This window comes from Trichosurus vulpecula, chromosome 1, assembly GCF_011100635.1.
Source record: "Trichosurus vulpecula isolate mTriVul1 chromosome 1, mTriVul1.pri, whole genome shotgun sequence".
NCBI lineage: Eukaryota > Metazoa > Chordata > Mammalia > Diprotodontia > Phalangeridae > Trichosurus > Trichosurus vulpecula.
The window spans coordinates 383,931,965-383,956,410 of record NC_050573.1 but is presented as its reverse complement, the minus strand read 5'-3'; the positions used below and the strand labels follow the sequence as shown (position 1 = coordinate 383,956,410).

Here is a 24,446-nt window from a genome sequence, read left to right as displayed (position 1 = left end):
GATATCCCAGTGTCTGTAAATAAATGATTTCTAGCCATCAGCTGGGTCAAACAGTCTGCAAAGTTTTTCTGAGGCATTTTTTTCTATTGTGATAAAATTCTAATCTGTTCTGTGTTTCTTTTTCAAGGACAGCTGCAGCCCTGTGGTCTGCCCCCATATTTGCTTCAAGAACAGAGAGCTTTGTGGTTTTCATTCCATCCAGCACTCATCAGGATAAGCACTGAGGCAGAAACAGTTGATACCAGATATGTGCTTATTGAGGACTACCTAAGGTAAGCATCCTGGGAAGCTTGGAAGTCAGGAAGAGCTATAAGTGTGTCTTGATTTAAAAAGTTATGTGATTATTAGTAGTTTAAAATACTTGATTGTTTTCTATAGATTTCACCAGCTGAGGTGATAAATACATAAGCTTGTTTTGAGATGATTAACTTTGCAACTAAAAAATGGTGTTGAAGTATTTTTCACCGTGTACTCAGGTGCTAACATATTTTTAAGTGTTGACATAAATGCTACAGGAATAATAGAATTGAAGAAGTGAAAATAGTTGCCAGAAAGTTAGCTGAAGGATCCAGAATTGGGAACGCCTCTCTGATGACAGAATTGTAGAACGGTTGTGGACCTTGGAGGTCAGGAAGTCCAAGCCAGTCATTTTACCAAGGAGGAAAAATAAGGTTGACCGATGTTAAGGGACAAATCCAAGGTCACACAGTGGTAGAATCATAGCTAGAAGACTGATCTCTGGGCTCTCCATTAAGTGCTCTCTTATCTCTACCATACTGCCTGGATAAATAATTAGTAAGCGATAAAGATTCAGGAATCCTGACTAATCCAAAAGGAACTTGGAACTGCTCTGCTGCAGTGTAGATTAGGTTTACTCATTTATGGAGTTATAACATCTTAAAGCTGGAAGAGACCTTAGAGATCATCTAATCCAATCTTCTCATTTGGCAGGGGGAAAACTGAGGCCCAGAGAAGTAAAGCAATTCACTTGAGGTCACATATGTAAGTAGTAGAGATAAAACTTTAATTCAGGTCTCTTGACTGACTCAATTTGAGATCCTCATGCCTTAGAGTACATAGAGGCAAACCTCATTCATTTGGGTTTCATGAATTTAGAATTTGTAATTATTTTGGTAGTTAATGGAATGCAATTTAATGTTTATTTATGACTAATAACAATACTAGCAGTAATAGGAGCCATATTGCCAGGAAAAATGTTTAAGACAACAAGACAATGAACTGAATTCAAGAGGTCCCCGTTTCTAGTTTAGACACACTCATTTATCAATCAATTATTATCATTATCATTATCATCAATTAATTAATACCATTAACTGTTAATTAAAATGAATCATTATTTATTCACTAAATCAATCCATTAGTCTAGTTCCAGTAACTAAGTGTATCTAAAAATAACAAGCCTAAATTTTTAAGGAATATGCATTTTTGTTGTTGTTGTTCAGTTGTAACTGACTCTTCATGACCTCATTTGGGGTTTTCTTAGCAAAAATACTGGAGTGGTTTCCCATTTCTTTCTACAGATCATTTTATAGATGAGCAAACTGAGGAAGACAGGGTTAAGTGGCTTGCCCAGGCTCATATAGTTACTAAGTGTCTGAGGCCAGATTTAAATTCAGGAAGATGAGTTTTTCTGACTGCAGGCTGGGTACTCTATCCCCATCACCACCTAGATGCCCCAGAAATATGCATAGGAATTAAGAATTAGAAGAGGCCTTTGAAATAATCTCATTTAAGATACTAGGACTGCATTTAGTGGTCTCTAAATTCTACTCAGTTCTAATATTCTAGGATTACCAAAATATTCTATACTTGAGATTGTTTACTTATTCAGAGTGATCTCTTCCTCAAGTTAGTGTCAATTAATGAAGTTTTACTAAGCTATTTTAAAAAATAGAATTCTCTTGTAAAACACTTAAAACTACTTTCAAATTGGTTGTAGAATTGGAGAACAAAACAGGATGGGAGAACAAAGACTCTGTGTTGTCCTAAAAAAGACACTTGTTGAGCTGAGGTTTTTAGGAGACCTTTGTTTGATAAGATAACTGTGTGCATATTTGGATTTTTTTCTTTTCTTTCTTTCTTTTTTTTTTTTTTTTTGGTTCTCAAAAGTAGCAGGCAGAAGGCTTTGCTAGGAAAGGAAGTGACCTATCTGTCCTCTAATTACATCTATTATTTCTAGTTATATTTCTATCCTTCACTAACAAATTGTTGGCAAAAGACTACATGTCTGTGGTCAGAGGAAGATCCTAGCTAAGATTAAAGAAACATTGTACCAGGAGGCTCACTGCCTGAATAATGCTCTTCTTTTCTTCTCAGGAACTTCTAAGAGGTTCTAAGACAATGTAGTTGAGGGATTGTAGTCTTCATGGTTTGAAGGGATACTGAGAGTCAGCCTTGTTTAGGGGATTTAGTGCTTCACATTGGCTTAAGATCCTACCTCTGTCACTTGCTAATCACAACTGCCCTGAGTCTCAGTTTCTTCATCTATAAAGCTGAGTTAAAAAAAAAAAACTGAGTAAAAAACCACACATAATAGCTGCTTAAGGGTTGTCTGTGATGGTCAAATGAGCTAATACATGAAAAGTACTATCTGCCTGTCAGTTATTCTTATCCATGCCAATGAAATCCTAGCTCTGCCTACATAACTACATATTATATAACTAAATGACATCACATGCGAACTGATAATACCACAATATGTAAGCCAAATGCTTCAAATAGAAATTTAAAATGCATTCATTCAACAAACATATCTTCTATGCTCAGAACCCTGTACTAGACACTGGAGCAGATACAAGAATTAGATAAGACATGGCCCCTTTCCTCATGTAGTTAACAGTCACTGGGGGGATGACACAAAGACATAGTTATTTTACACAGTATTATATGATAAGCACAATGGAGTGTTGCAAGACAAAGTGCTTTGGGAGAGTGAGTTCTGAGGAGGAAGATCATAACTAAGGCATGAATGCACAGAATGTTGGGGAGGGTGAGATCAGGGAAGGCTTGCTGGAAGAGGTGACATTTGATTCGGACTTTAAAGGATGGGTAGGAATTTTCATCTGAAGAGGAGGAAGTAGGGCATTGCAGGCCCTGGGAGCAGAATAGGCAGAGGCTTGAGGAAAAGTGGGTAGATGGGACATTGTGGGGGAGATAGGGAAGAGAACAAACAAGTTTGGCTGTAAACACAGCAGCTTAGAAAACTTTTTTATCTCAGAGCTACAGTTCAACAAACTTCATCTTAATCTATTATTTAAGTGATTAAAAAAGACAAACTATGAAGTTTTAGGAGACATTTAAAATAAGGAAGAAGATTAGAAAATGAAAAGAAAGCAGAATATTGGTTTTCACAGGATCAGGTTAAGGATTTTTGGTGCAATCCCCCCCCACATCCTCTGTGAATCCAGCATTGTTTTTAGACCTCTCCCCCTCCCTGTGCCACCAGGGCATCTGCTCATTTCCCCTCCCCCAATCTCTCTCTCTCTTCTCTCTCTCTCTCTCTCTCTCTCTCTCTCTCTCTCTCTCTCTGTCTCTCACACACACACACACACACACACACACACACACACACACACACAGACCACACTCTTCCCTGTCCCCCTTCTCTCTTTCTCTCTCTCACACACACTCTTCCCCTCCCTCTTCCTCCTCTATCTAACCCCTGCGCCAAGTCACAGAGCTCTGAGGCTATAAAAAGTTGTTGTGGAAGAAGCATCAAAAGTACTGTGGTCCCACCACAACAAGTGCCACAGCCGGCACACCCTCAGCATGACAGGAACGGGGACATTGCCAAACCCAGTTAGGGTATTGGAAAAGAGAAAGTGACGGAATAATCAACTATTTCTAGGCACAAATAGAGTTGTAGCTGTTCAGGGCCTTGAAATAGAATGAAGAATTTGAATTGGAGGAGGAAGAAGATGGGGAAAGGAGTGAAGGAAGGAAGGAATGTGAAGGTGTCATGAGGTGCCAGTGGTAAACAAGGGACATTTGGCAAGGACTTTTTATTCTTTATTTTTAGCTGGTATGAATCTGAGCTCGAAAGCTAGGGTTATCAGAGAGAGGGAGATGAATACTGTGAAGGTCTGTGAAGGAGAAATGGCTGATTTTTCTTATGCTTTGAAAGGTAATTGAAGGGAAGACTGGGGTGTTGACTGAAAAAAATGTACCTCAAAGGAGGGGTCCAAAATAGCCCCTTTGGGACAAGTTCCTTACCTAGTCACACACAAACACATCTGCAGACATCAGGCAGTCTCTGTCCTGGTGATTAGTCAGTAGGTCTTAGATCAACATGGAAGAATTGTTTGCAAATGTAATGGTTTATTCTTTTCACCAATAATAGCAACTCTGTAAGAAAATGGGTTACATCTAAATACATGTCCTTGTCCCAGTGGGTCTCATGTTGTTGGTGATTAGGAATGTTAATCAATGATGAAAAATAAAGTCATGGAGAAAATGGCACTATCTAATTCTAAGGACATAATGCCATTTGAAATGTACATGATGCTGTAAAGTGATCCAAAGAAGGCATCTCCCTCCCTAAGCAGAAGCATATTTGTCCTCAGACTCAAAGCAGAGCAGGAAGAAAGAAGTAGTTTAAAGGGCTGGGAGCCACTTAGTGAAAATCTTAGGTTCCCTTGGGCCTTAAACCTTCATTTTGGTTCTTCCTTTGCTGGTGTTGTGCCTGCATCTTATCTGAGGCTATTAGCTACCTCCCTTTCACCTCGGAGAAATCTCGAATGTATCTGCAGCATCAAAAATAGTAATGCCCATAGCAGGGATCATAAAGGACATCCTGGTACTAATCCAGGAGCCGACTCTGGATTTCTCTGGGGCCATAAGCCACAAAAGCAGACAGATGGCTATCCATTTTCATTTCCCCATAGATTAAATGGGGGTGGGGTGAGAGGAGAGGAAAAAAGAAACCTTGTTTCTTTAAGTCAGTCCAATTCCTCACACATTTATGAAGGTCTAGGCACCGAGGAGACAAAGAGCTGTGGTGTAGATCCTGCTGTAAAGGAGTTTACTGCTTAATTAAGAGGGGGGAGGGAATAACAAGGAGAAGGAAAAGGGCCTGAATAACCTTAGGTATAAGAGAGAGTAAGAGAAGCACAAAAGATATCGATCAGTAGGCAAATACTGTGGGAAATGGGAAGAGGGAAGGAGAGATCACTTTCACAGGGGTATGAGAGAGGCCTTGAAGGAAGAAATGGCATCAGAGCTGGGTCTGGAATCATGGACTCTCAGTGTGCAAAGGGACCTCGGTGGCTGTCTGTTTGCCCCCATACCAGATAGAGTCTCTTCTACAACATCGCCAGTGAGTTATCACCCAGCCTTCGTTGGAAGAGGGAGGGAGGTGCCCCACTCCTCCTCCCTCCTCCCCAGCCAGCTCATTCCATGTTGGGAGTCGCTCTGATCATTAGCAAGTTTTTCATTACATCGATCTGAAACTTCTACACAAGCCTTTTAGCTCTTCCTTAGAGAGCAAGCAGAAAGTCTGGCCCTCTCTCTGTGTTATAGTCTTTAAAACTTTTGAAAACGGCCATCCCACTAAGTCTTCTCCAGGTTAAACATTCCCTGTCTCTTCAGCTGATATGGCTCTTCACCATCCCAGTTGCCTTCCTCTGTACACCCTCCAGTTTATCAACGTCCTTCCTAAAGGCCATTGGGGCAGCTAGGTGGAACAGTGGATAGAGCACTGTCCCTGGAGTCAGGAAGAACTGAATTCAAATCCAGTCTCAGATACTTCCTAGCTGTGTGACCCTGGGCAAGTCACTTAACCTCTGTCTTCCTCAGTTTCCTCAACTGTAAAATGGAGATAATAGGACCCATCTTACAGGGTTGTTGTGAGGATCAAATGAGCTACTATTTGTAAAACGCCTGATACCTAGTAGCTGCTTAATAAATGTTTAGTCCCTCCCTCCCTCTTACTAAACTGGGGAGCCCAAACATTATTACAGCTGTGAACTAACCAAGGCAGAATGTAGCTGGATTGTCACGTCTTAGTCCTGGACTCTCTTTTGATACAACCTTTTGGGCTGCCGTTGCGCAGGGTTAACTGATGCTGAACTTGCATTACAACTCTCAGATATTTCTCCAGTGAATCTGGCCATGTTTCTCCCATGTAATACTTGGGAAGTTTATTTTTTAACAGAAATTTTAATAAATATGAAGTTAATTTTTCTGAATCTAAGGGTAGGGCTTTACATTTGTCCTGGTAGATTGATGAATCCCTTAGAAGGCTAAGATGAAATCCTCCTAAGATATGAGGTGGTGATTATTACTTTGTTTGTTTAGTCATTTTCAGTTGTGTCTGACTCTGTGACCACATTTGGAGTTTTCTTTGCAAAGATACTGAAGGGTTTTGCCATTTTCTTCTCCAGCTCATTTTTACAGATGAGGAAATAGAGTTAAGTGACTTGCTCGGATCACACATCTAGTGTCTGAGGCTAGATTTGAACCCAGTCTTCCTGACTCCAGGCTGGGTACTCTATCCACTGTGCTACCTACCTGCCCCTCACTTACTATTTTAATAACTGTTGTTTTGGAATCCAGTGGGTTTTTCATTCTGGTTCACAAGCAATGTTTTGTAAAATGTCCCTACTAGAATATTCCCCTTCCATGCTTCCTGTCCCTGGAGAACATTTTTTAATCTCTTAAAATAACTCACATTTACACAGTGTTTCCTTGTATATACTAGCACTCATTCCATATCTAATTCCTCACGTGGATTATTTCAGTCTTTCTATTTAAGTTCTCATTCCCCGCCTTGGGCAACCCCATGCCCACTGTCAGTGAATGGCAAAATATCTAGATACCTCTGACTTTATAGCTGTTCTCTCATTTTCCTCAGCATTCTCAGAGGAAGAGATATCATTCCTCCTCCCCTTCCAGCCTGACTCCTCCGCTGGTGTTCTTCCTTCCCACCTCCAGTGCTGCTGTGATGGTCCTTGTTTCTGATATTATCTTCAGTCTCTGGTTCCTTCCCCTCTGTATCTAAAACATGCTCAAGATTCTTGGTATCTTAATGAGAAAGAGAGAGACAGACAGATAGAGACAGAGAGTCAGAGAGAGGCAGAGAGAGACAGAGGCAGAGTGACAGAGACACACATACACAGAGACACACAGAGAGATGGAGAGATGCAGAGAGAAACAGAGAAAGACAGACAGACAGACAGACAGACAGACACACACACACACACACACACACACACACACACACACACATAGAGAGAAAGAGACAGAGAGGCAGAGAGACTTTTGTTGGAATCTGCTTCTTCTAACTATACTTCTCTTTCTCTCCCACAGCAGAATGTAAACTCCCTGAGGACAGATACTGATTCAATCTTGGGAGTTATTTTAAGAAATTAAAACATGCTCTCCAGGGACAGAAAGCATGGAAGGGAGATATTCTAGTAGGGATATTTTGCAAAATGTTGCTTGTAAACCAGAATGAAAAACCCACTGGATTCCAAAGCAACAGTTACTAAAATAAGTGAGAGGCAGCTGGGTGGCACTGTGGATAGAGCACCCAGCCTGGAGTCAGGAAGACCTGAGTCCAAATCCAAGTCACTTAACCCGATTTGTCTCTGTTAGTCTGCTAAATAAAAGTGATGCCTTTCAATTAGTAGGCACACAATAAATATTTGTTGAATTGTTATCGAATCTTTTGCTGCCAAACTTGTCAAGTAAGTAGTTAACAATCATGACCACCCATTCCTTCCTTAAAGTTTTAAAAGGTAGTGTCCTCCATCACTGTAGCACTGGAATAGTACTCTTAAAAGTCCCTTCCAGTTGAATCCCAAAGCTTTTTCTCCTCTTTGACAGTAGCATTATTTCTGTAACATTTTCAGTGTCCCGCACCTCCCTGCCCTGTCTCATCTCTTGGTAACCATTTCTTATATTTTACGTGATGCTATACTGTACTAGTTCTACTTCTCTGTTCTCATCTTTTTTTTTGTGATTCTTCTTCCTCTCATCTCTTAACTGCAGATGACACCCAAAGCTCAGTTTTGTTCCCCACCTTTTTCGTCTTCATTCATTAAAAGTTATCATCTTCACTTATGACTTCAATGAGGCTCATGCTGCTAACTCACAAATCTATATCTCTAGCCCACACCTGATATGTCTACTAGTATATTCCACCATCATTTCAAATTAAATGTCAATTTGGACAAGTTTCTTACTCTCTCTGGTCCCTAATTGTTTGTAAAATTTGGGGTGTTGGATTTCGAGATTCTTTTAAACTGTAACATTTGTTTAAATATTTAGAACCAAATGCATGAGGGGCAGCCAGCATAGGGTAATGGATGGAGAGCCAGGGTCAGTTAGTGCTGGGTTCAAGCTGGGCCTCTGACACCCACTGGCTGCATGACCTTGAGCAAATCACTTAACCTCCCAGGATTCTAGATAACTCTCCAAATCTATAAATTACTGAACAATTGCTGATCAGAATTAGTAAAGAGAATTTCCTACACAAATGAAATCCTAGATTCAGACCACAAGAGGAAGACCCGAACTCATTATGTCCCTCTATTTATCTCCCAACTGGATTCCTTTCCTAATTTTATAATTTTTTAATTAAATTTTTTTCCTAGTCTCCCAGCTTTTGAATCATCCTTGACTCCTCCTCATACCTCAGCAATCAATCCCATTCCTTCTTCCAACTCTTCTTTCCAACTATGGACTTTTTGTTCTCTCTCTATTCCCAGTGATATTACCCTTGTTCAGTCCTTCATGAGATCTGAATTACTGTAACAACTCCTAATGTTTTTTCCTGCCCTCTAATCTTTTTCAATCTATCCCATTTGATTCATTGGGGAGAAGTAGAAGAGATTCTGGATTTTAAAGCTCTCGTTCTTTTTACAATGATTAGTCACACTAAGTAACCATCAGGGCACTCAATGTTCTGTTTTGTAGACTAAATGCTCCTCCAACTAGGTTATAAGAAGGGAGTTCTGGCACAAACTTTGGGGGTTTTCCAGCATCCCTGAGGCGGTTTAGTAGGATGCTGCTGCCATCTGGTGCCTTCATGAGGAAAGTTATGCACAGGGTACTTTGCTGCAGAGAATGATGAATTTACAGCAGCTCCTTGGCTTGAAAAATGTTGGTGAGATTCAAGGAAAGCGATAGTAGAGACAAAGGGAAAGAAGGAGCATTTTAGCATGGCTTTGAGGGGTTCAATTGCCTGAGAACCCCAAAACAACCCTGGGCACAACTAGGCTTCTGATCTCCAGCCTGGGTGGGTGGTGGGTAGGAACACACTAATTCAGCTACCAAAACTCCCCTTTCAAAATACTCTTTCTTCTGTGTTTTAAATGCAGAGATGTGGAAATTGTATGAAGTCATGACATTCAGGTACCCAAGCGGAGTCCACTGGGTCATCTCAAGAGTTACTGTGAGGCAGTTCTCCGAGGGAGTTCCTGCAGAAACTCAGCACATCATAATCAGCCAGACCAGGATCTGGGAGCTGGAGGTAAGAGCCAGGCACTGGTTTGTTGAATCCAGGTTTAACACAGTTGTAAAAAGCTGACTTGTATGTGAGGGATCAGAATATTTCCCTTCAGGTGCATTGCATTAAGCCTTTCCAAGTCTTGGTAGGGTTATGGTAAAACACTGGTCTCTATATCCTGAATTAGGACATGATCTCCCTAAGTGGTGTTCTCTTCGCTGTAGTCAAAGAGAATCTGACCTATGACTCATATCCCTTGCCCTTTCCCCATTAATTGCATAAATACTGATTATTATGCAGAATCAATGAATAGAGCTGGAATGTCAAGATGTTATGGGGGAGGGGGCTCACTTTCACCATGGTGTTTCTAGCTTGTTATTCAGAAATATTTTATGATTATTTCCCATGTTTAGAGTCTGTACTAAGGGCTATAGGCAGAATCATTAGAATTAAAGATTTATAGGGCTGGAAGGGACCTTAGAAATCAGCCACTCTCTTTTGCCAATGAGGAAAAAGGAGAATGACTGAGCCTCTTGGTAGATCCAGCTAATAGCCAAGTGTCAAAAGGAAGCTACCATTTAAAGGCGTATTCAGAAGTGATGCTCATGAAAATACACTTGGATATCAACCACAGCTCTATGTGTGTGTGTGTGTGTGTTTGCGTGTGTGTGTGTGTGTGTGTGTGTGTGTGTGTGTGTGTACATACCTATAACCATTGATAGCCATTCAGATATGTATTTGGCCACTGGGCTGTTTGTAGTGCTTGGGCTGACCAGAATTAGGCAGAGTTAGCCTGGGAATGGTTTGGACAAAACAAGAAAACGTTGGTTGGTGAGAGGAGGAGGCAGTACATTTATGGCAATGAAGAGGAATAGTGAGTATTGAGACAAGTGAGTCCTGTGTGTGGGGGTGGGGGTGCAGAGGGAGGGTGGGAGTCCTAATCTAGCAGGTGGTGAGAGGTAAAGTGTGTGAAGAACAGGTAGGTGGTGCTAGCAGAGAGTGCTACTTGATGGACAGTTCATTATTCCACAGAGCTGCTTTAAGAGGTGAGGTCCCTGGGCAGGATCCTCAACAGAAGGCTTGCTTTTTTTTACCTGTTCTTTTTTTTTTAAACTTATTTTACCAGAACACAAATACAGAATAGAGAAAAGAAACAAAAACATATCATAAACTTAAATACTGAAACTTAAATACAAAGTAAGAAATAAAAAAAAGCATGTCATGTGCATAGCAGAACATAAGAGAGGATTCAAAATACGTAACAATAACTTTTCATTTCCAGAAAGGCTGTATGATAAATAATGCACCTTGTGTTGGGAATTGTCCATCTTTTCTTTGCTTCCTTGTGTTTTCTTTTGTTCTCTGCTGTGTACTTTTTAACTTTGTTCTTTTTTTCCCTTCCCCCCTCCCCCCAGAAGGCTACAATATAATTTTGATGTTTCTTGATATATACATACACATACAGATATATACATATGCTTATACATATATAGATGAGTATATAGACATATACTTTCCCAAACGGCTTGATTTTACTTGAATGTAGAATTCAGAATTGTTAGTTAGAATATTAAAACACCGAGCTCTTACACAGTTAGGTAACACAGTGGGTAGAGCACAGAGCCTGGAATCTGGGAGACTTGAGTTCAAATCCTGCTTCAGACTTAGCTGTGTAACCCTGGGCAAAGGACTTCACTTCTGTCTGCCTCAGTTTCCTCAACTATAAAATGCGGATAATATGAACACCTACCTCACAGGGTGGTTGTATAGACCAAATAAAATTTTATATATATTGCTTAGCACAGTGCCTGGCACATATGAAACATTTAATAAATCCTTGTTCCTTTTCCCCCTTGTTGCTCAGCTCTTTCTTCTTATGCCCTAATCAGTGCCCCCTCTAGCTAAACTCTGCATAGTACAAGTAGAAAGAATACTACATTAGGAATCAGAAGACCTGGGTTCAAATCCTGGTTCTGCTACTTACTACTTGTATGACCCTGGCCTAGTCACTTCACTTCCTTGGCTTCAAATCCCTTAGCTGTAAAATGAGGAAGTTAGAGTACATAGTCTTTAAAGTCCCTTTCTGCTCCAAATCTGGGCAAACTTGACTCTTTAGAGGCAAGGTTTTAGACTGGCTCTGAGCTCAGGTAGCAGACATTCCCATCATCCTGCACTTATCTCACTTTTAGAGCTTCCTGCACCGAGGATTGAGGTCAGTGCTAAGATTCTGCCAGGATTTAGACAGTCTCAGATCTGGTGTCACATGGCCCAAGGAAGCTGCAGATATCAATCACGGGAGAGAGGTGAGGACCTCATATTTCTCTTCCCCTAATTGAATCTTTTCCGCTGTTCAGCTCCTGTCTCATCCACATCACACTTCTCCGGTGCCTATGCTTGTCATCAGGCCTCCAGAAAGAATTTAGAAGTGCCGTCTGTCTGAATTTTCAGCCTCTGAAACCCAGGAAAGCAGTCACTTGCTTGTGGCCAGAATCTGCTAGTCTTTGATCAAATTATGCAGGAGACCAAAAGGATGAAAAAACTGTTAGTAACTTGTGTTTGTTTCCTTTCCCAGCTGACAGCAGCGACAGGCAGAATTTTCCTATGTCTCCTTGACACGGACCAGAGAAAACGAAGCTTTGTAATCTTGAGCAATGCCATCTCCTTGTTGGAATATCAACGGTTGGAGGCAATTACTGCTGTCCTTTTGAGCAAGCCCATGCAATTTGTCAGGTACCTTGTCAGGGCTGACCCAGAGCTTCCACCCCGATCAATGAGACGTTTCAGGGGAGTTCAGAAAGAGCTCAAATAGAGACACGTATGAATGTTTTGCCTTGGTAAAAGCAAAAACAAACTCTTTATTGTGGGGACATCTGACATAGTGATGAGAGGTGGTCTGCTTCTCTTCATGGTCACTATTGTTGGCTACCCTTTAGGTCAAAGGAGGAAATTAAATTGTGAGTTCCTTGAGGGCAAGGACTCTTTTTTGCCCCTTTGTGTACCACTAGAGCTTAGCATGGTGCTTGGCACATGGTAGGCACTTAAATGTTTATTGATTGTTGGAAATCTTGGGTTGGAGAAGTCAACTGTGGTAGATATCATGTAACAGTCTGGCTTATCAGTGACTTTTCCCCATGCTGACAGCAAGTGTGACTTTGTATTTTTTTGTTTTAGTTTCCCTTTTGAGGTGCCTGGGGACAAGCCAGACCAGGTTGCAAGAAAGAGAATGTCTTTTCAGCTTCAGGAAGAAAGCAGTTGGGCTCTCCTGGGACCTCCAGAGCTACGTTATGCTGGAGCACTCATTTTGGCTAAGTATGGGACAGTGGTGATGGAGGAGAACCAAATTTCTATTTGGCTTTGTGTGTGTTATGTAAACATTCTTTCTCTCCATCTGGACTCTAAGTTTCTTAGAGTATAGAATTTTTCATTTGTACTTTGTACCCCCAGCACCTGGCACAGTGCCAATAAATATTGTACAGGATTTTGGAGTGTACTTTATGGGATTCATATGGTGATTTTTCTTTTTCAGACCTGTGGATCAATCACAAAGAGAAAGCCCAAGTGACCACCTGCCTGAACCCAGCTCTCAAACTAAGAAGCAAAGGATATCCCGAAAGTCTCTCTTTTCCAAGGTTCAAGTCAGAGAAATGAGGGATAGGCATAGGAAAGCAATTTTTATTTACTCCTTGGGGTTTCTTCCTACGCTTAGTGCTTCCCCATGTGGGAGGAAGCATGCCTCTTTTATGTCACTTGGGTAAATTGAGTCTCACTGCTCATACTTCCAGTAGCCTTACTTGGGTGTATAAATCAGAGAGTTAATAGCAATAACACCAACCCACTTTTTTCCATAGTGAACTCCAATGGATTGGATCCACGTGGTGGTAACTGTTTGGATTTTGGACATAGGACTTTCAGAAGAAGTAAACAGTCTCTGAGATACTAGCCTTATAAATCCAAACCTTCCATGCCTGCAGTTGTCACAATTTTATACTTTTCAAAATTTGCAGAGATACATCTTATCTCATCCTTTCAGCTTAACATTTTCTTCTCATAGAATGGCACTATAAGCCTTAAGGAATCTTGGTCCAATTTCTTAGTTTTTGATGATTGGGCAATTTTAGAGAATATGACTTATCTTAGCCCTGGCATGGTTTTAGGGCACTGGGAAGGCACTATCCTAATTAACCCCCAAATCTCTTCTTACTTGTTGGCAAGTGCTTGAAAGTCCAGAATTAATTCACTTTAATTCAGCAAACATTCATGAAGCAGCTACACCGCACCAGGTACTTGTGTAAGGTGCCGGGAGGGTGGCGGGTTGGGGAAGGAAGGGCAGTGGCAGGCCCTGTGTTAAGTGCTTTACAAATATTATTTCATTGGATCCTCACAACAACCCTTCAAGATAGGTGCTGTTATTATCCCTATTTTATAGCTAAAAGAAACTGAGTAAAACAGTGGTTACATGACTTGCTCAGGGTCACACAGCTAGGAAGTGTCTGAGGCTAGGTTTGAACTCAGACTTCGCTGACTCCAGGCCTAGCACTCTATCTACTGTATTACCTAGCTGCTTTTATTAGAACACTTTCCTAGGTCCTAGAGATACAAAGACAAAAATAGGGGAAAAAAATAAAAATCTATTCCTTTTGGCTTAAGGCTTTATTATATTTATCCTTGTTCTGTTAAAATGTAAAAAATAAAAATCCCTTCAGTGGGAAGGGGATCATATATGTTATCAACCTTTTATACTTTAGCAGTACTGATGGGGAGGTGTGTGTGTGTGTGTGTGTAGGGAGAAAGCTGAGCACCTGAGGAGTAGGAAAGCACTGTTACTCGGAGGAAAATAGAGAAGCTGGGAGAAAAGTTTGGGATGGAGTGGGATAAATACAAGCTTTGAAATGTTGTATAGGGCCAGTCTTGGTGAAACATCCAAAAGAAGCTTACCTGTAAAGTAAAGGGGGTAGACTGTATTAATCTCTAAGGCCCTTTCTAGTTCTAAATCTGTGGTCCTGGTCTCCTAAGAAGCATTGCCGAGGATAGGCTAGGGAGTCTTCACTTAAGGGGACACAGTAGCCAGGGGTTAGCATGTACATTCTTGGGCGTGGTAGTGGGGGGGTTGTGTGTCTGAGGGAGGGTTGCTTTGAACTTAAGGAAGCTGAAAGGGTTGGAGAAAGGATGTTGAAGACAAACTGCCTACTTCACAATTTTACCCAGGGCCGACTCTGAAGGGTAAAAGTAAGTTCTATTCTCATGCCCCAATCTCTGCTTCACCATCTTGAAGCTGGTTATCCTCTTGGTCTCTCTTGATCAAGAGTATCAACTCTTTTCTCATGTCACATATTCATCCTTGGTGACTTTCCTAGCAGAATTAACAAAGACGTCCTTGGATCCACATGGGCTCTCATTCAACAAATGTTGGTTAAATTTGGTGACTGGATGTTAGAGTTAAAAGAGACAATCAAATTAATCAAGGTCAATTTTACATATGAGGAAAAGGAGACTCAGAGAAGGTGAGTGACTTCCCCTAGGTCAAACAGTAAAATGGTAAAACCAGGACCAGAAGCCAGACCTCTTGACTCCTTCCAGTTCAGAGCTCCTCCTACTATGTCGTACTAGCCTTTCATTTGTACTTCTTATCTCACAATCTGTCATTGCAACTGATGCATGACTGATTCAACCTCAGCTGAGACTTAATGTGCATGTCGATTACAGATATCATGGAAGCTCAGACTCCGAAACCAGGAGCCCCTTAAGAATGTGTTTTACCTTCTGGCAGAAAGGGCTCGGGATACCAATACCAAAAGACGTCACATGGCAATTAAAGGCTTAGGAAATATGGCTTGTGAAGCACCTGACAAGGTAAGGATGAGGAGATTCTCAGTCATTTCTTTATTTACCCAACCGGGTATCATCCATATGGCAGAATTTCCCAGTCAGGAATGAGGAAACTTCAAAATAATATTTCCTGGGGAGCAAGGATGCTGGCAGTATTGACTGCCACATCCTTCTTATGCCACCCTTCTGGGTGTATTAGGCATCATCTGTACCCATTTTACCCAAGGCAAAATGATGTACTAGAGAAACATTCTTTTCAGCCCTCTCTTGTGTTCCTGCATATGCTAGGGGGAATGGGGCATGGAGGAAGAGGAGGGCATTAATGGCACTGCCCAGCATGCTTTGCCCTCAGTATATTTTCACCAGGGGATTCCAAGAGAGTCTGGAGCAGTACTGAACCAGAGAGTGGAAAGGAGCAAGTGAATCTGCTTTGTGAAAGCTTTGCCAGCATTTCAGAGATGAGCATTTAGTTGGGAGTATTTAAGGTGAAGTAAGGTGGTACTGTTTAGTATAGTAGATATAGGACTAGTCTCAGAACCAGGAAAATTTGGGTTCAAGACATGCCTGTCACCTAAACTGGCTGTGCAACTCTGGAAAAGTCCCTCCACTTCTCAGGGTTTTAGGCAACGCTCTAAGACTAAAATTTGCAGAGAAGATGCTGACCTGCTTTGGCAGAGGAAATACATTATCTGGGCATTTCCTATATCAACGGTTCTCAAACTTTTTGGTCTCAGAATCCCTTAGTGAATTAACTCCCCCAGAGACAAGAGACATTTCCCCTCCCCAACTCCCCTCTCCCCCCAACTCCTCGCCCCTGCCCCATGGTCTGGTTTGGAGGTGTTATTTTGGGTAGATAAAAGCAAGGCAGATGGCAAGACGGTTGGGGTGGATATCCGGATGGGACATGAAGTGTCGCCTAGTTTAGTGGTCTGAGGCTGGCTAAATGTAGTGGGCCTTGATGCTACAAGGTATTTTGAAGGTATAATGCTGGCCAAAGAAGTATTGAGAATGGTTTTTAGGGTTCCTCAGCCTTCTGAAGGGATCAGGGCAGGATGGAAAACTAATTGAAAGAAGATGTCTAGTGTATTGGGCAAGGGGATCTTCTAAGAAGTTTTTCCTACGTGCAGCTCATAACCTAGAAGAAAACCATGGATTACTTAAGTGCTGCCCAGAATACTAAGTAAGGCCAGATCTTTGCAGGCCTTTGTTGTTTTTTCCTTTGGGGCATATAAGGAAGAATGCTTCCTCTTGGAGAAAAAAGTGGAGAGAAGAGGAAACGAGTATTTATTAAACGCCAACTCTATGCCAAGCACTTTACAAATATAACAGATTTAGAACAGATTTTAGAGATGGGTCTTATTCATGTAACAGGGAGAATGGGGCCCTGAAGAGTGGAGGGTGGCCACATGAAGATTCCCTGCTATTTATGATTGTTATGATTCCTTTGAACAGGCTGTAGGAAACCTAGGGGAAGCCAGGAATGAAAAGGGGAGTTGGCAGAGCTGCCATATAAGTAATGGTTCTATCACTCCTGACATAGAGAATTAGCATTCAGTGAAGATATTTAAAGAGGAGGGTCATTTGGAGGGCTTATCTGTATTGGTAGTTGGAGAGGAATTCTCAGGTATGCCATAGACAACCTGGGATAGGCCCAGCTGAAGCTATGGAGGTAACCTGGAGTGTGTTCTTCCCATGAGTGTTCTATGTGCTCTGGAAAGATAATGGTGGTGGTGGTGGCAGAGGTACAGTTGTGATGTGTCTGTGTCCGTCCTCTTCTCTACCCTCTTCAAGGGAGTATGTCATGGTTGTGTTTGGGACCTTCCTCAGTGTATATAGGGATGTGGTGGGGTGGGGAGTGTAAGGGTGAGAATAAGAGAAGAACTGGAAGTGTGAGCAAGGGGTGTTAACTTAATAGAAGGATGAATCTGTGATGCCAGAGTAATTCAGATACATTCTAGGCTGAATATCTGATTAACAGAGATGAAATTCTTCTCTCTTCCTCTCGTGGCCTATTTGAGAGACCAAGGTGTGATACCGTTACAGCTTAGCCCTCCTGATTTCTATGAAGTCTCCCATGCCCCCTTGGCCACCATTTTAGCTCTTTCCCAAGGCCAATACTCCCCAGACTGGGCTCTGGGCCCTCTCCCCACTCTATGTACCTTAAAATGTAACCACCTCTAAGTCCTTTCCCAGGTGGAGGGAAGTCTTGGGCTTGCCCTCAGTCAGTTGGCCCTTTGTAAAGTGCCTTCTAAAGAACTATACCCTAAGCTATTGAGGATGTCTTAATCTTCTCAATGTTCCTTGCATGAATAAGGAACCCCAGTAGAAGATGAGCAGTCTGCCCTTGCTTTCCTCTGTGGTTACTGGGAGAGCTGGGCATCCCGTCTCTTGTTAACTTGGGTTAACAAGACTAAGACTAGACTGAGTAGTTCCTCTACTATTAATGCTCTTAAATTTCTTGCTTGCTTACAGGTGAAAAAGTATAAGAAAATTTTGCTAGACTCACTGGTTCATGGACTGTATGACCCTGTGAGTTCTGAGATCATATATGAGAGTGTGAAGGCACTGACCATTATCCTGGGCAAGATCAAAGGGAAAGGTTTGGGCTCCTTCTTCATAGATATCACCCTTCAGACCAGGACTTTATTAGATGATGTAAGTGGTTCAAGAAGTGCAAATGATTAAATTCTTAGTGGTAAGGTGGGTCGGGTAAAGACTTGTGATTACTGGGTATACTGGTCATGGTATAAGGAACTCACTAACTAGTACAACAAACATTGAGTGCTGGTGGTCATGGTGGGTGCTCTAAGGACATGATGATGAATAGGATGTGTTTCCTGTCAGGAAGTTCCCAGTCTATTAAGGGGAACAAGATATATGCACAAATGACTACGATCCAAAGTAGAAAATGATAAATGTCATAAGAAAGGCACAACTACAATGCGGGAATTCAGACGGAGGAGAGTGAACTTCTGGCTGAGGGGGTCAGGGAAAGCTTCGCGAGAGAGCAATCGATCAATTAATCAAGTATTTATTGAGACAGCTGGTTGCTCAGTGGGTAGCGCACGGGGGCCTGGAGTCAGGAAGACATGTTCAAATCCAGCCTCAGACACTTACTAGCTTTGTGACCCTGAGCAAGTCACTTAACTCTATCTTAATCCACTAGAGAAGGAAATGGCCCATCCACTCTAGTATCTTTGCCAAGAAAATTCCATGGACAGTATGGCATGCTATGGTCCACAGGGTCATGATGAGTCAGATGTGAACAACTGAACAACAATTTTATTAAGTGCCTGCTATGTGCTAGACGCTGTCCTAAGTGCTAGGAATACAAGCTCAAAGAATTATGTGGCATTTGAACTGGGCCTTGAAAGATGGATCAACTTTTTACAGGCTTTCGGGATTTTCATATAGGGGAGGGCACCCTGAGTAAAGGCATATGAAAAGCACAGGGCTATGATTGGAGAACGGGGAAGAGTCTAATCTTGGCAGGGTCATAGAAAAGGTAAAGGGGAATAATGGAATGTGAAGCTGGAACCGTGGCCTGATACTAGTGACACTGGACAAGTCGCTTGGCCTTAGTTTCCTCATTTGTAAGATAAGGGGCTCTGAGGCCCCTTACACCAGCAGAACCATTGATCCTGTGATCCTAGTCCGCCTTGAATTGAATTAATTCAGTGACATTGGAATTACCGAAGGGTTTTGATTGGGTGAGTGACATTGTCAGCTTTAGAAATGTTACCCAGCAGCGTAAAAGATTGATTGGAATAGGAAGACAGACCAGACAGGAGAGAGACAATGAGAGTCTGAACTGGAATGGTGGCAGTTGGAATGGGGAGGGTAAATTTCACCAAGAGTCTTCAGGGAGGTCTCAGCAGAGTTTGGTGACTGTTTAGATTTTAGGGAGTGGTGAGAGAGAGATGGAGGGGTAAAAAATAACTCTGAAGTTTCTGGTTTGGTTGACCAGAAGAATGAGTACCATTAGTGGAAACAGAACTATCAGAAAGAGCAAGTTTTGGAGGTGCACGTGCCTGGCAATGTTAAGTTCCACTTTGGATACAATGAATTTGAGGCCCTTAATGGATCTAGTTGAAATAAAGAACTGAATTCTGGAGAAACAGTCAGAATTGGAGATACACAGTTGGGATTATGATAATTTTTTTTAAGCCAAAGAAAAGCAAAGTTTATTAAAGATTTGCCATATTGGGTAGCGTCTTAAAGGATTATATAATTTTAACAACAATTGCAATATTAATTTATACTTGTATGTTGCTTTGAGGTTTAGAAAGCACTTCGACATACATGAGCTCATTTGGATTATAGCAACCCCGTGAGGTTAGGGACAGCAAACTATTTTTATTCTCATTCTCCAAATGAGGAAAATGCCCTGAACCTGGATTCATACTCTCTCTCTCTGACCCAGACAGTGTGTGGACAAGTATCTAATTTCCCCCAGACTCAGTTTCCTCATCACACTTGTACTTCTGACCTCATGAAATTGTTGTGAGGAAAACATTTTGTACACTGGAAAGCAATATATAAAAATGAACTATTATTATTATTGCAAGGTGCCAAGGTCTCTTTAGGAGATAACAGCTCCAGGCTGAGTTCACTCTTTATCAAGTGTATTTTCTTTTATCTCTGGGAGGAAGGGAAGGACAAAAACATTCTCAGTTCTTCACATTCATTGTCCTTGTCACTGAGGCAGACTCAGGGACAAATTAAAGAACCAAACTAAGAAGTTTGGATTGGGAAGGAGAGGGAACAGGGTGGCATCACAATTATTCCCATCTTATATATGGAAAAGCAGACCTGGTGTGGTGAGCAGTGATGTTAAAGAGCTGGGGGTGGTATTAGTGACTTCTCAGTCCTCCTTTTCTTTTGAAATTGAGAGTTTTTACAGGATGGATATGACCATTTATTTTGCATCTATATATAACGATGGTGGATTACAATAGGAAGGTCACTTGTTTTTGAGTTATTCATTCATTTTTATCTATGTGTTTAATCATGCATGAATTAATTCATTAATATGCATACCATTTTTTTTGGGGGGGGGGTGGGTCTGGCTCCTGGTGGATATACAGGAAAATGACAGCCTGAGGTATTCAGCATTTATCTTGTTTGGGCAACTGGCTGCCTTTGCTGGATGGAAATGGAAGAAATTTTTCACCAGCCAGGTTAAAAGGACGAGGGACTCCCTCCTGGTCCACTTAAGGGATGGAAATCCCCAAGTTGCCACGGTAAGACTCTAAACAAATAACCCACAAAATGAAACCTCTGCTTTCTCCACAAAGAACATTATAGTGTAATCCCCACTTGTACTTAAGTTACTACCCTCCCGCTGGTTCAGTTATGAGGACTGCATTTCCATAGCAGCAAAATCCCTCTGATTCTTCAGCCTGTAATCTCTCTCTAAGTTCTTGTGAATTCCCATTTTCTCTTGACCCATGCCAGCCCAAGACTAACACCAGATAATCCTAGACAAGCCAGTGTTAATGGAGTTTATTTAATCAGTGGGCTCCCATCTGTGCAGTGAAGAGACTTGTGTGCTTTCCCTAACTTGGGCCACTGTTATTATTATGTGTTTCTACTCTTCCACCACCCTCATTTCCCTGATGCACAGTTTTAAAAAATCATGGAAAAAGGAGTTCCCATATGTAGTTTAAATTATTTGTATTATTAGGTAATATGTAATATACCACTGAAAGATGAACAGATTTCTACATATTAGTCATTAGATGCTATAGTAAGATAACTTCTGAACAGTGAATATTGAATATTAAATTTGTATTTAAATGACAGAAGTTCATCAATGGCTGAATGTCTCTTTGACCCTCAATTCAGCCAAGTGCAGCAAAATTCCACCTGGGAGGGTAGAATGTACACTGTCCTGACCCTGGGTTCAACCTCTCTTTGGTCATGTCATCCTTAGGGGCTGAATATAACTGTTCCAGGGGCAAGAAGGTGCTCTGTGTATCAACAGAGTACTAAACTAGGTATAGGATTTTTTTTTTTTTAAATCTATCAGAGAGTGTGTGGATAGAGAGCCAGCCTCAGAGCCAGGAATCCTTGGGTTCTGGTCCTGCCTCTGACATATACTGGCTATGTGATCCTGGGCAAATTACTTAACTTCTTGGTGCTCTAGGTCACTCTCTAAAACTGTGACTTGTAGAAAAGGTACTGACCTGCATTGGCAGAGGAAGTTTCCTTACTGGACGTTCCCCCTACCAATGAAATCACAGGTCCAGGGCTCTATCCCAAGCCCCTACTGACCCCTAAGACAAAAGACCCAAGGACCATTCTCTCTGCTGTTTGCTCCACTCTACTTCAGCCTTTTGCAAAAGCAACACAAGTAAAACCCACACCCCTAGCTCACTAGCATGTACAGGAACAATAGTCCTGTTTTTGCTGAGGCATCACTAATGGAGAACATACATTTATCATAAGCTCACATGTGAAATCACAGTTTAGACATGGTTGCTTGACAAACACAGATACTCCCAAGGTCCATCCAATCTGCAGCCTTGCAGCAAAACCCTTCCTTGCAGATCCATCAGGGCTCCCCAGACCTGGAATTATCTAGCCCTTGATGAAGGACTCTTCAATCCTCTCTGACTCCCTGACCATGACAAGGTGACCACTTTCTTTTTCCTAGGCCTGCAGAACAGCTTTTCATGCTTGTTCCCCTTTCCTGAGCTTGAAGAAGGAGCACCTGGAATATACCATCCAAGCCCAGGAAGAGCAAAGGAACCCCAAACTCTATCGGCAGTTGGTGAGCAGAGTTTTCTCTTATCTTACTCAATAATGATTCATTAAACACTTATTGCATTCCAGGTACTACTGGGCAGGGGACACAAAAGAATGGTAAACACCAGGTCCCTGGCCTCAAGGTGAATACATTCTAATGGGGGAGAGACCCTTCTTCTATGTCCTGGTTAGACAAAGGGCCTATCCATTCATTCTACTGGAAAATCACAAATCAAACACTGTCTATTCAGTTACACAGCCTTTAAGTGCCTACTATGAGCTTCATGCTAGGATTACAAGGCTGAAAACTGATTCAGATTCTTTTCATTTCACACCCTATATTGCTCCCTTTTACCTTTTCCTACCCAATTTTGTTTTTAGAGTCACCCCATTGTACACAACTCAGTCCCAACCTTTCTTTCAAACTACCTTAGTAATCACGACAATTTTAAGAATATGGATAACATTTTCGTAACAGTTTGACCTTAGTGAATGCCTTATAATTAGTCTTCAATGTTTTCCTTGTATTTCTTCTGTATCTTTTATATCAAATTTTCCATTGAGTTCTGGTCTTTTTGTTACAGATACCTGAAAGTCTTTCAGTTTTTCAAATGTCCATTTTTCTTCATTTAGGATTATACTCAACTTTGTTGAGTAAATTATTCTTAGAAATAACCCCAGCCCTTTTGCTCTTCAAAATATAATTTCCCAAACCTATGGTGTTTTAGGGTAGAAGCTGCTAGGTCTTGTGAAATCCTGCCTGTATTTCTGCAGTATTTAAATTTTTGGTGGTGGTGTTGTTTGCAATATTTTCTCCTTAATTTGGGAATTTTGAAACCTGCAAGAAATTTATTATCTAGTGGGGAGAAGTGATGAAAATCTAAGGTAGAATGTGAGAGAGGCAAAGCTGAGCCAGGGAAAAAGCAGAAAGAAAATTTAAGGAGGGTGCAGACTGTGCTGGACCATCTGCAATTGCCCCAGAATACTATGCAAATGGCATAAGGGCTGGAGATTTCATGCAAATTATGCTTTATTTCAAAAGGAAGTAGGAGAGTCCCAAGTTATTTTATTTAATTTTTTTAAAATATGAATTAAAATGACTTCCAAATAGGAATTTTTTAAAAGCTTTCCCCCCCTGCAGTACCAGCTTGCCTCATTATACATTTTGGAAGAGCAGGTAATGGTTTCAAATTGTCTAGCAACATATTCTTATGTAAATCTTACTTCTATCTCCTCAGGACAATTCTCAAGAGATCTGTGGATATCTAATAACTTTGCCTCAGGTTTAGGTTTTAATGAAAATTTGATGCATTTCCCACCTCTGGGAGCTGTAGGCAGGTTTGCTCCCTAGCTGCTGGTCTGAGTGCTCAGTGGCATGCTCAACGTTTGACAGATGTACAGTAATTCTTGTGGCTAATAGTTTCTGCAAAGGGAGAGCTAGCTTTATTGCATCTGCTGTTCACTCATGTCTGTGTCACTGCTTCCTTTCAGAGCTACTACCATCCAGAACTCCTGCAGTTCTTCTATGCAAACAAAATCCTATAAACACAGAGCATCGTGGAGGGGGGATCTTAATGATCAGATGTCCTGGAATCTCATCATTTTACTCATCTGAATCCATATTCCATTCACCACTACCTATTGAGGTGAAAAAAAACCCCAGTGCTTGTTGGGATAGCAGTTGGTTGTAATTATTTCCATGGATCACAGTATGTAAGAATTGCATAATTAAACCAAACTTGATATACCCGAAGACTTTCAAATAGAACTTTAGAATGCTGGAGTTGAAAGGGACTTTAGAAACTACCTAGACTAACCCATGCAGTTTATATAATAAATCATTTTGTCCTCATGCATTTTTATTGCTAATGTTATTTCTAGGGTCTCATACAAATAAATATTTTAAAATTTAAACACTGGTAAATTCCATCCTTATTTCCTTGCACTGTTTTGGCACATTTCCATTTCCATCATTTACCTTTTATTCTCTCTAAATACAAGCGAAGATCACCTTATGATAAGTGTACTTACCATAATTTATCCCTCTCAGGTTCTCTAGTCTCAAGTGTTTAAAAATAAACTTTGGTTGTGAAATTTTAATAAAACATCATAACTCTATGCATCACACATAGGGCAATTAAAATGATTAACTAAAATGACTTGTAAAAATTTAACTTACGTGTTGATGGATTAGTGACTGTTTTATTCAGCTCAATGGGTTTTTATTAGGCCGTTTGCTACATGCAAGCCAAAGCAGATGCAAAGATAAAAATGGAACACCCTGCTCTCAAGGAGCTTGTATTCTGCGAGCCCTGCTTATGTCTTTACATTCTGCTGGTTTTGCTTATGGTTCAAGTCTAGGTCTTTTTTTTTTTAATAGGTTAAGATTTTAGGAGACAGT

At 41.2% G+C, this 24,446-nt stretch overlaps 1 protein-coding gene across 1 annotated transcript; it reads left to right on the top strand.

Moving 5' to 3' along the window:
• The first annotated feature begins 200 nt into the window (after positions 1-200).
• On the top strand, positions 201-23,955 carry MRO (maestro). The gene is made up of 10 exons (XM_036742094.1): positions 201-272; positions 9,342-9,493; positions 12,042-12,199; positions 12,641-12,778; positions 12,996-13,098; positions 15,173-15,319; positions 17,768-17,950; positions 20,383-20,538; positions 21,954-22,070; positions 23,537-23,955. The coding sequence occupies exons 2-10, from the start codon at positions 9,344-9,346 to the stop codon at positions 23,588-23,590; spliced, it is 1,206 nt and encodes a 401-aa protein (XP_036597989.1). The 5' UTR covers positions 201-272; positions 9,342-9,343; the 3' UTR covers positions 23,591-23,955.
• The last annotated feature ends 491 nt before the right edge of the window (positions 23,956-24,446 follow it).